We start from the raw sequence: 12,983 nt of genomic DNA, 5'->3' as shown, positions 1-12,983 counted from the left end.
TACTGAAAAAGTCAAATTTTTGAAATGACGGAATTGCTCAAACCCCTAAAAGGTATTTTCGACTCGAAATAGTGAAAAATGACCATTTTCGAGATAAACGCTTAGTCCAGAGTTATTTGAGGATATTTTGAAAGTTCAGGGACTAATGACGAGATACACGCATGGCCTAGGGATTGTCTCTGTAGTACAATCTAGTTTAAAATATTCTGCCTATTTTTTAACACTATGATGAGAGATGTGACTGATAGAGAAGATCGAGGCAGGAGGACCTTGGATTTTCTAGGCGAAGCCAATAATTAAAAATTGAGCTAGGGAGGTGTGAAGGTGTGAGGTGTGAGGTGTGAGGTGCACTACATTAATGTGGATTGAGTCGAGTAATATTATTAGTGTTTTTCATGCCTTATTATTTTAGAAAATACTCATTTGTCTTATTTAAGGTAAATTTTTTAACATGAGATTTTGATCAGTAATATTTAATTTATTAAATAAAAATAAAATAATATAAGAAAAGATACAATTGAAAAGATAAAATTAAAAAATATTTTTTTTTTATTTTTAGAAATACGTCATTGTAAATCTACTAAGCATGCTCACTAAAACATAAATCTATCATCTATACTAGACAACTGCTGAGGTGGAAATTTGTAAGATGAGGGGAAATTTACAAATAAAGAAATTTTAATAATTTGAAGAGAGATATTTAGTGAGAAATTTAAAAGAATAATTTAGAATAGATATTGTATATATGGGTTGGAAGGGATATAATCAAATAAGTAACGCTCTATATATTGTACAATTCAAATAATAATTTGGACTGTTAGATTTTAAGTAACGCTCTCTATATATTGTATAATTCAAATAATAATTTGGACGGTTAAATTTGAAGATTTGATGCCAACAAAAAATATAAAATGCATTACCAAGTTTTTAATAACTTTCAACTGTTTGAAAAAAATAACGAACTTTAAAAATAAAAAATGTGAACTATCATTTCATGTTAACCCTATGTAACTCGGGTCAATTAGGATCAATCCTATAAGGTTGTGTTTTATTCGGTTTAAAGTCATTCGAATTGTGTTTTTTTAAGTTATAATTTTTTAATCATAATCCTATCATATTATCATGTTATTTAGACCAAAATACTATATATACGTAGTGGGGAGGGATTAATTGCTAACTCCACCTTTCATTGCTAACTACAACTAATTTAAAACTATAAGATATGTAGAGATCTAGTGACCTACAAATTGCTATGTTTAATTTCGTTTTATTATTATTTAAATTTAAAAAGATTAGAAACTACCAAAATTAGGATTTTATGTCAAAATGTTAATATAGTGTATTAAACATATCAATACGATTCATTGAATATGTCAACACAATTTAGCATTGTCATTTTATATGTATTATATTGACATATTATGATAGTTATATTGACATAAAACTGAAACTTGAAACATACGAAAATTTTAAAAAAAATTCAAATTTTGGCATCGGAAAATTAAAAAAAAATATATCTCAAAACTTTAAATGAGTATAACTATCTCAATTTAAATTATTTTTTTACACAACATACATCAAATAAAAGATAATTTTACAAGAATTCTAACGAGATCTCACTTTTTTATATTGGTTTTATAATAAAATGTGAGTGGAGTGAGTTAGTGGAACGTGAAACCTACTTACCATTTATGGTAAAAATGAAGTGTGTCTCTTATTGTGGGACGAACTAAAATGACAAAGTGTGACTCTATTGTGGGATGGAGGGACTATATATTAAAATCGTATATCATTTAAAAGTTTATTTCTCTTTCTCTTATTTTATTAATTACATATTAAAATCTACTACCTCCGTCCCACATTAAGTGACACATTTAGTGCGGGCACGTGTTTTAATAAATGTAAAGAAAAGTGGGTTGAATAAGTTAGTGAATTATGTGTCTCACTTATTATATATATTAATTTTATACTCCCCCCGTCCCACAAAAGATGTCACACTTGTGGGACGACACAGAATTTTAGAATGTTTTGTGTGTTAAATAGAGAGAAAATATAATTTTTATATTTATGTGAGAGAACTTTTTCCAAGACTAGTGTGACATTTTTTGTGAGACAAACTAAAAAGGAAAGTGTGACATCTATTATGAGATAGAGAGAGTAATAAAATGTGAGTAGAATTGGTTGGTGGAATGGGAGACGGACCCACGTATTGGTAGCATGTCATTTAAAAATTTATCTATTTTTAAGACAAAGGAAGTAAAAAATAAAATTAAAAGGGGAACTTAATTTACCATATCGACTGGAGATGGGAAATTACAGGAGAGATTAACTTGGGTTTCGATGTTTACACTGACAAATATAATGATTGCACTTTGGCATGATTTATGCAAAACTGACTGATTGATACGTTCACCATTTGAAAATCGAAAGATATAAGCATTCCATCTTTCCTACTTTGCCCTTGCAATATTTAGTTTGGTACTAATATTACTAGTATTTGAGAATTTTGAAAGTACGTAATTAGAAATATTTAGTGAATTAGGGATAATACTAATTTGAGAAATTTAAAGGGCCTAAATGGAATTATGAAAGATTAATTCAACTAAGGTGAATAGTCCAGCTGCCAAATATGCCATCACATATCCTTGCTTTACATGCCCACACTTTGCACTCATCTTAATGCTCAATACACTTGAGAATTGATTATATCAATCCAAACAATGTAATGGGACTTAGGGCATCCGAAACGCGTGCCACCGGAGTTCCGCGTGCCGTTCCGCCGGAACGGTTCACGTTGCGGCGCACCATTCCGCTCCCATTCCGTTCCCATTCCGTTCCGGGTGCCGACGGCACGGAACGCGGCACGGCTTGTGCCGCCACGCGCTGGGGCGACGTGGCGCTCCCCGCTTCGTGCATGCATCCCACTCGCCGGCCCGCGAGTGGGACACGTCAGCGATGACGCAATAATTAATTTTTTTAAAAAAATTAATTTTTTTAAAAAAAAAAATTTTAACGGTAATATTACCGTTTTTTTAACTTTTTTTAATTTTTTTAATTTTTTTATTTTTATTTTCTTATTCTATAAATACACCTAATTTATTACATTTCACACACAACTACACATCTACTCTTCCTAACCAACATCAATTCCTCTCCAATTTTCTATTTCAATCTCCTTCACAAAATGTCCGGCGACGGGAATTACGGCGGTGGCGGCTCCGGTGGGTGGGATCTCAACGCGTTCGGCGATTGGGAGACCATGTACAACACACTTGGTGGTTCCGGGTCGTCGACGCCGGGCACCCAGGGGTCGGCGACGCCGGGTGGGTACCAACCACCCACTTTCGATGTGGATGTCTACGCTCGACCACCCGGCTCGCGGCTTTCTCAGGGTTTGTCCCAGATTCGGGAGGATATCCCCGTTGAACCCACCAAGGGAGGAAGCAGAGGCGGTGGAAGCTCTAGAGCTGCGTCTGAGGCACCCGAGGAGGAGGAGGAGGAGGAACTGGAGGATCTGGGCCGACATCCGTACAACAACGAAGAAACTAAGGCGGTGTACACCGCCTGGCTCACCGTCTCGTACGATCCCATCGTCGGGAACCAACAAGCCGCCAAGTGCTTCTGGGAAAAGGTCCGTGATGTCTACCACCAGACTAAGCCGAAAGGGGCCCGGAAGCGCAAATATACAATGCTCCGTGCTCACTTTGGCCGAGTCGACGCACAGGTCAAAAAATTTTGCGGCATCTACTCGGCCGAAGCGGCGAACTACCAAAGCGGAGCTTCGGGCGCCGACATTCTGAGGGCGGCTTTGCGCGTCTTCTACCAGGACACCGGTCTACAGTTCAAATAAGTTGATATTTGGCAGCTCGTCAAGGACGAGGAAAGGTGGGCCGGCGGTGTCCGCTCGAGCTCGGGCTCAACCTCAAAGCGCACGAAGCACACGGCGAGCGGCAACTACTCGTATGGTGACACCGGTGAGGCCAGCGAGGGTGAACCGCAGGTGTTTGGGGGTACGGGGGATCCAACACCCGATGAATACGGGGGATCCAGCCGTGGGCGCCGTCGGCCGCAAGGGACGAAGGCGGCGAAGGCGGCTAGAGCGAGGAAGGGCCGAGGCGAATCAAGCCAGTCGGCCTCGGGATCGGGCTCGCGGGGAGGCTCGGACACACTTATGGTGGCGTACATAACCGCCACAATGGCGGACACTTCCATCTTCTCGTACGCTCAATTCACGGCCTGGTGGAACGGAATTGTGCATATGGCAGGAATTCTTGGTCTTCCTCCTCCCCCTAAACCTCGACCGCCTCCGGAGGATGATTCGCCGGTGGAGTAGTTTTTTTATTTTCCCACGTTTAATTGTGTGTTTTTTATTTTTTTAGGATTTTAATTGTGTGCTTTTTTTTATTTTTTTTAAGTTTAAGTTGAATTTTTTTTAATGTTGTGTGTTTTTTAATAAAGTGTGTTTGTTTTTTATTAAAGTGTGTTTATTCAAATTGAATTGGGTTGGAAATAAAAAAAATGAAATTGAATGAATAGTAATTTAAGGAACGGTTAAGGAACGGAGGGTTGCAGGTTCCGTTCCTTAGTTAAGGAATGGAGTAAAAAAGTACAGTGGAGCCCTCAAATAGTGGTTTAAGGAACGGTATAGGAACAGCGTTGTGGATGGCCTTAGTGGTACTAAAATAAACACAGTAGTAGTACTATAGTTTATATTCTCTTACACCCCCACTAAATATTGTAATTAAAATACTAAGCAAACTTCCCTGAAGTATTGTATTACTAGTAATTAAAAACTTGACTCCACAAACGCATGACATCTTTTAAGCAGAAAATCTTCAAACATATTATACGAAGCTCATTTATAATTTTTATATTTACTTATTTTAAATTTTTTTTTCCTTTATTGTTATGTTTTAGTTGAACTAATTGAATAACAAGGGTTACATGTCCCAGTTTCATTCCGCTTAATTATTAAAAAATTTAATAATTCAGAGGATTAAACTTTTTTTTAATGAATCAGCAGAATGAAACTGGGACGTGGAGGCATCCGACATTGTAGGTTTAGCAGTAATTTAATTGATCTTGATAATTACATGAATATCTTCAACTATTTATACCAAATTTAAACTAATTTTTAATGTAAATGTCATAAATATTAAATAGTAATTTTAGTTAGACTATTACACTAAATTTAAACTTAAAAGATTGTTCTATATCCACTCACTTTTTATACTAAAAAAATCTTAATGAATAAATGAGTAATAAAAAATAAGTAGTCATTTGTCTAAAATTCAAAATGAGATGAATTTTGAGATACCGTTAATATTAATTTCATACTTTATTTTATGTTTTAAAATATCATTGGAGACTATCTAAGAGCATCCACAACCGTGTTCTTGCCAGCGGCACGGTTGTGGGCCCGGCCCCACTTTTTCTTCCTGCTCTCTGGCAAGAGCACAACACCCACAACTGTGCTCTTCCGCAAGGACGAGCACAATTAATTTAAAATTCAATTAAACAATAACATTTCCATAATAATAAAATTCATTAAAAAAGCCTAAATAAAATTACAAATGACAAATAAAATAAAAACGACATAATTAAAAGCCTAAAAATTAAAAATTACATAATTAAAATACTAAAAATTAAAAAAACCACGACTCGTTGCCGAATTTCATCCACATGTGGTTGATTAGGTCTTCTTGTAACTGAATGTGGGTTCGGGTATCGCGCATTGTGTGCCTTGTCTCGATCCTCTGGCCAACCGTCGTATGCTCACCTCGGCGTGGGGGAGACCTCGCTGTTGAGCTTCCGGCTTCATGCTCGTCGTAGAAGCTAGCCGCCCTCGGCCCTTCGTCGGTTATAATCATGTTGTGTAAGATAATACACGTGAACATGATGTCGGCGATATTATTCACGTACCACAGCCGAGCTGAGGCCTTCACAATGTTGAATCGGGCTTGAAGGACCCCGAAGGCTCTTTCGACGTCTTTCCGTGCGGACTCTTGACGCTGCGCAAAAAGAACCCGTCTCGGGTCGTGCGGGTTGTGGAGCGTCTTCACGAACGTCGACCACCTTGGGTAGATACCATCGACGAGATAGTAACCCATGTGGTATGTATTTTCCGTTAATGGTGAAGTCGATCACCGGTGCTACACCATTCATCACATCATTGAAGAATGGTGAAGAATAGAGCACGTTCAAGTCGTTGTTGGCTCCGGCAACTCCGAAATATGCATGCCAAATCCATAGGCGGTAGTCGGCGACCGCCTCAAGGATAAGTGTTGGGCCGCCGCCTTTGTGACCGCTTAAGTGTTGCCCCCTCCAAGCATTCGGGCAATTCTTCCACCTCCAATGCATGCAGTCAATGCTGTCAAGCATTCCGGGAAAGCCATGGACTGATTCGTGAAGACGAAGCAACCGTTGGCAATCATCGGTGTTGGGTGCCAGAAGGAATTCATCCCCGAAAGCTGAACGAACGCCCTCGCAAAAATTCTTTAGACAAAGGATTCCAGTGGACTCACCGATATGCAAATACTCGTCGAAGATGTCGGCCGTTTGCCCAGTAGCGAGTTGTCGGATGACACACGTACACTTCTGCAACGGCGTGATACTTTGTCGGCGGGCTGCATCTGGACCTGTTTGGAAGAATTCAACACGTGCGGACAATGTGTTGACAATTCGCATGAACAAGCGCTTTGACATGCGAAAACGGTGGCTGAAGTAATCTGCCGGAAACCGCGGCTGGTCGGCAAAGTAGTCGGCAACGAGCCTTTCGTGGGCTCCCTCCCGGTCACGATGGATGTAGCGGCGATTTGATCTAGTTCGTTGAGGAGGAGGAGCGGGGGTATTCGCCGCGACATATGCTTCGTAAGCGGCACGATGTTGTTCGTAGTATTCTTGTTCTTCGCGCTCCGCTTCCGCCATAATATGGGTGAAATCCATTTGAGGTTTTGAGTGAGGGATGAATGTGTTGGTAGTTTGTATGAGAATTATGAATGAGAGATGATTTGATGTGATAAATGGATGATGAATGTGTGTATTTATAGATGATTTTGGGGAAAAAAATAAAAAAAATATCAAAAAAATTCAGAAAAACGGGTAAAAACACGGCCATATTTTTGGGATTTGGAAAATAATTTTTTTTATTTTTATCATTATTTAAAATTAATTAACAATTTTTTTAAAAAAAAATTATTCAAAGGCAACGGCTATGCCGTTGCCCAATCGTGTGCCGCCACGTCGACTGCTCGCTGGCAGTGCCAGCGGCGCGAGTGCAGCGGCGGAGAGCCTCGTCCTCGCCGCTGAGACAGACGGCGGCCTTCTTCCCCACCACCGTTGCGGATGCTCTAATGCAATAATAGTGAACTAATTAGTTTACACTTTACATACATATAGTGTGCCATCACAATAATATCTGTCATGAACCCGCCGTTGAGAAGTAGAACACATTAATTATAATGTCATAACCTACTTTGTGAGAAACTAAATTGATATATAATCCGTAGAAAATAATAGCGCCTCATACAAATATTGAATCAGAGATTCCGAATATCTTCAACGCGATTAATTTAATAATAACGAAAAAATGTAAGAGTATTAGAGCATCCACAACGGCGAGCAGGACGACGTCCGTCCGTCCGTGCCAGCAGCACGGAGACCTCGTCCGCCGCTGCGCTCGCGCCGCAGGCACGGCGCTGCTCGATGCATCGAGCACGTCCGTGCTAGCGAGCAGGTGATGTGGCAGGCGTTGATTGACCAACGGCATAGCCGTTGGCAATTTGATTTATTTTTTAAAAAAATCGGTTTTTAATTAAAAAATCGATTAAAAATAAAAAAAAATATTTTCCCACTTTCCAAAAAAATTATATCCGTTTTCTATCCACTTTTAATTTTTTTTTTCATTTTTTTCCCCAAAAAATACACATTTTCATCTATAAATACCCTCACGTGCACACAAAAAAATTCACACCACACTACACAATTCTCATCTACATTCTCTCATTTCCATTCTCATCTACATTCTCATTTTCATTCTCAATCTTTCTTCCACTCCTACAACATAACAATGTCCGGTCACGGCGGTCACCCCCTGGCTCCCACGGTTGAAACCCTGATTGGTTCGGTTCACAACCGTTTCCTAGTCCGGAAACAGAATATTCATCCTCTCCTCAAACCCAAAGTTCTGGAGTTAAGGGTGGCTACCGGTCTTACCCGATCGACGGTGTAAGACCGGTAGCCACCCGAAGGGCTATACGGGTGGACACCCGAGCCTAGAGCGAGGTCGAGCGGCTCCTCCCAAACTTCGACTCCTCCCACTCGCGGTGTCCGCACACCGTACACTCCGACGGAGATGGAGCAATTGTTCAAGGCGTTCTTGTCAATCTCCGAAGATCCGGAGGTTGGTACGAACCAATCCGGCGATCATTATTAGTGGCGCATCTGTCGCCGGTACAATGAAAACCGGCCGGCAGGAACAATCGAGCGCAACGAGAGTATGGTGCGAAACGCCATATACAGAGTACACGAAGAAATCCAAAAGTTCCAGGGGTATTACCTTCAGGAAGAGCGGTCGTCGGGGAGCGGCCGGAGTGAGGTCGACATCATCAGTTCCGCCTTGTCGACCTACCAATCCATGAACTACAAGCTGTTCAAGTACCTCAACATTTGGCAGGAGACGCGGTCGCATCCGAAGTATAGGGGAGACGTAACATCCTCCTCTAGCGGCTCCTCCAAACGGTCAAGGTCGGTATCCATATCCGACGCCGGATCCGAAGACGTGGCTAGCCAACTTGCCGGAGCTAACTTGGGTAGCCCCGACGCCGGCCCGAGCTGTTCCCAACGTCGACCGCAAGGAAGGAAGAAGGCGGCGGCCAACCGCTGTCGCGCCGCGACTCCATCCGGCGATACTCCCGAACCCGCTCCCATTCCCGTTCCCTATGCGCCACCTCCACCCTCCACCAACTCGTTGTGGGCGATTTTGGCCCAACTCAATATGGCCGATAGGTCAACTATGACCCCGCGCAACTTCGATCGCATGAGGCCATGATATTGGGTCTCCAAAATAATTGGGGGTAGTGCCGTCGGATGAATAGTCTTCCACGGGGGTATTTTTAGCCTTTAATTATGTAATTTTTAATTTTTAGCAGTTTAATTATGTAATTTTTAATTTTTAGGATTTTAATTATGTAATTTTTATTTTATTTGTAATTTGTAATATTATTTCAGTTTTTTTAATGAATTTTAATATTATGAAAATGTTTTTATTTAAATTGAATAATAGAATGGTGGGACCCTTGTGCTCGTCCTTGTGAATGAGCACGATTGTGAGTGTTGTGCTCTTGTCTAAGAGCAGGCAGAAAAAGTGGGGTCAGACCCACAACCGTGCTCGTCGGCAAGAGCACAGTTGTGGATGCGGTTAATTTACGAAGTGATGAAATTTAAAAAGTGGACTAGCTTTTGTCTTAAACCAACCAATCAAGCCATCTCTTTCCAAAACTTTTGACATAGTAAGAGAGAGTACTATTGTTTTTTTTGTGAGTAAATAAATTTAAGCAAAGGGGGTTGGCATTTGGTATAAAAGCTTAACACTATTGCTCCATTTCTCATTCCTCATCTCCACAGTTGTAGTTGTAGGGCATCATTCATTTTCACACAAACATATATACAAAGAGAGACAGATTGTGCGTGAAGAGAGTGGCGATGGAGATGGAGAAAGAATCAAGATTCAAAAGGATTTGTGTTTTCTGCGGAAGCAGTTCTGGCAAGAAACCAAGCTATCAAGAAGCTGCTGTCGACTTGGGAAAACAACTGGTAATAACACATTCACACTATCAAAAAAAAAAACAAAACATTTTTCCTGTGTTTGTGTGAATGAGTGTTTCTTTTCTTGAAAAATACAGTATTTTCTGATCAATAACGAAACAAACAAAATAACACAAAATTGTCTCAGCATTGCTGATTTCTGACAAGTAGTTTCTCTCTTTTATTCTCTCTTTCATAGGAGTATTATTTTTGTCGCAATATAATTCTTTGTTGATAATGAATATTCTCTCCGTCCCAAGATAAGCGACTCACGTTCCTTTTTTGGGACGTCCCAAACAAGTGAGCCATTTCCTTTTTTATATTTTTTCTCTTACTTTTTTTCTCATACTTTATTAAATCTCTTAATTTATTCACTTTCCCCTTTCCTAACAAAATATCATTTTCTTAAATGTGGCGTCGAAAAGTTTGTGTTAACTTATCTTGGGACGGAGGAGTGCAAGTTTGAGTATTCTCTCATGAAATCTGCATAGTCGGACGTTTTAGTGAGAGAGAGAGAGAAAGCTGCTAGCTGTAATCTGTCTGTAGTTGGGAGCAGCCTTCTTGCGTGATCTCAATTTGCTTATAAATAAAACATAAAAAAAGAGTGCCTTTGAACGGGGAACCAAACGTGCCCTATCGAAATGATGACTGTCTCAAGCGTGTTCCATTTCTCCCCCATTACCATTTACCAATCCTTAGCTTGATCGTTTCCGTTTCTTCATGCACGCATAAATAAACAATCTCATCATTTTTATTAATAATCTTAATTTAAATAAGTAAGAAAGAGTATATTCTTCATCTACAATGTGGAGTATGATGGGTTTTGTTGAACCGATGTGTAATTGTTTTGATTATTAAATGGGAAGGTGGAGAGAAGGATTGATTTGGTGTATGGAGGTGGAAGCGTGGGTCTGATGGGTCTTGTTTCTCAGGCAGTTCATGATGGTGGGCGCCATGTTCTAGGGTATGTCTCTCTCTCTCTCTCTCTCTCTCTCACTTACTATGTGTGTTGTAGGTTGTGTCAAATAAAGAATCATCAAAACACACACATCATTTCTCCCTCATAATTCCCATCTTTTGTTAATTGTTAGTATCATGTTTAATAATTTATGATGGTAATAAAAGACCATGCAACTCTGTCTAGTGTCCTTACCACCCAAAGGCAGACATCATGGGATCAAATGCTTCTTTTCTATTATCAATGTGTCTTCTCTATTTTATTGCCTTTATAGTACAAACATACCAACTTGTTTTTTACTATCATTTCAAGGATATTATTATGTTATTTGCTGTCGTAATCTTGGTCTTATGATATTAGTTGCAAGTGTAAAAGGATTGGATAGTGCCAAAATGTGCATCTAAAACTTGGTTAGTTAATCTAGTAGTAAATGATTGTGTCTTTATTTGGAAAACATTACCTAATTCTAGGGTTTGTGATTGTGTTGCAGAGTTATTCCTAGAACTCTTATGCCTCGAGAGGTAAGGAATAATAACATTTATTATGTGTATGATCATTTTTGAGTTAGTTTGTTGTCATATGCCAATAATACTATTGAAAATGTGTTGTAGATCACGGGCGAAACTGTAGGAGAAGTACGAGCTGTGTCCGATATGCATCAGAGGAAGGCAGAGATGGCGCGACAAGCTGATGCTTTCATCGCTCTTCCTGGTATATGATGCACACTAGATTTTTTTTATCATCTAATTTGGTTTTCAAAGTGATGGATTTGTGATGAAATTCCTTCCTTTTAGGTGGTTATGGCACTCTTGAAGAGTTGCTAGAAGTCATCACTTGGGCTCAACTAGGCATTCATCGTAAACCAGTAATTAAATCTACTCCTTTCTTCTTAATCCATACTAATGATATAAATTTAGTAGTGTAACAAGGTAATGATTCAAAATAAGGGAGACACAAAACATTACTACTATCACCTTAATAATGAAGTTTGGATAAACAGAGAGGCTATGATGTTAAGCCCTTTTAAATGGAGTATGTCTTTTTCTAAGCCATTTGTTTATAACTTTGGTCAAAAGTGGGATATTCTTCAACAATGTGGAACTTGCTCTTCACATGGAGATATCGGACAAGGTTTGGTACTAGCAATGATTCATGGTTTGAATAGTTAGAGAATCCCTCTACGAATTGTAGAAAAAAAATATAAAGTTTCAGAAAAAAAGGGATGATGATTAATTAGTGGTGGTCAAAGGAAGGAAATTGTACCGGTGTTTGATTAATGTGGTTTAAGCATATGATTAGGCGGTGATTAATGTAGTATAATGATGTGAAAACGCAGGTGGGGCTGTTGAATGTGGAAGGTTACTATAATTCGTTGTTATCTTTCCTTGACAAGGCCGTTGATGAAGGCTTTATCTCCCAAACCGCACGTCGAATTATTGTGTCGGCCCCGACCGCCAAACAGTTGGTCCTAGAGCTCGAGGTAATATAACTAAACGAGGGGCCTAATGCCAAAGGTTTCCGATTTGAATCTATCATGACATAATCTTTAAATTTATGTTCATTTATCAATCGGAAAAACAATTTAAATTGAGTGGAGTAATGTCACGCACGACTATATATACCATTGTGATTTGTGACAGTTCTAAATTAATTTATTTTGAATTTATAAATTGTAGGAGCATATTCCGGAATGTGATGAAATTGCGTCGAAATTGATATGGGAAGAGGTGGAAATGATGAATTACATGCCTGAATCAAATGTGCCAACGTGATTAATGAGGGAATATGGGCTTCGACTTTTGGCTTTGGAATTTTCTAGACTTTGTAGTATATATACGAACTACTACTATATTTTGGCACCGGATGATGCACAGTAACTACCACTTTTTTTTATAACTCTCCGAAACCTTAAAGTTCGTAAACGTGTCGGGGAAAAGTAGAAAGAAAAAGAAATACTCCTACTACGTTTAATTGTTCTACTTTTACAATGGTTTTACTACATTTTAACACGTCTAATGTAATTTTCTGGGCATGCATCTTGTTCATTTTTATTATTGTATTTGTATTAACCCACATGATTATTTTATTCCATAACAATAGTAGTATAGTATACTACTATTAACTTCGTAGTATTATATATGGTTGATTTTCCATTTCCAACAACCAAAAATTTAGATGTATTAGATGAACTCAATACGAAGATAAATCCGAATACATCTCA

The 12,983-nt window shown here is 39.1% G+C and overlaps 1 protein-coding gene across 1 annotated transcript; it reads left to right on the top strand.

Annotated features, from left to right (window-relative positions):
- Positions 1–9,610: 9,610 nt before the first annotated feature.
- LOC121798550 (cytokinin riboside 5'-monophosphate phosphoribohydrolase LOG7-like) lies at positions 9,611–12,761 on the top strand. Its single transcript, XM_042197618.1, has 7 exons — positions 9,611–9,813; positions 10,671–10,768; positions 11,253–11,283; positions 11,374–11,473; positions 11,557–11,627; positions 12,099–12,242; positions 12,439–12,761. The coding sequence occupies exons 1-7, from the start codon at positions 9,703–9,705 to the stop codon at positions 12,532–12,534; spliced, it is 651 nt and encodes a 216-aa protein (XP_042053552.1). The 5' UTR covers positions 9,611–9,702; the 3' UTR covers positions 12,535–12,761.
- The last annotated feature ends 222 nt before the right edge of the window (positions 12,762–12,983 follow it).

This window comes from Salvia splendens, chromosome 1 (assembly GCF_004379255.2).
Source record: "Salvia splendens isolate huo1 chromosome 1, SspV2, whole genome shotgun sequence".
NCBI lineage: Eukaryota > Viridiplantae > Streptophyta > Magnoliopsida > Lamiales > Lamiaceae > Salvia > Salvia splendens.
The sequence above is the reverse complement of the archived record's forward strand: the minus strand, read 5'-3'. Positions and strand labels throughout refer to the sequence as shown.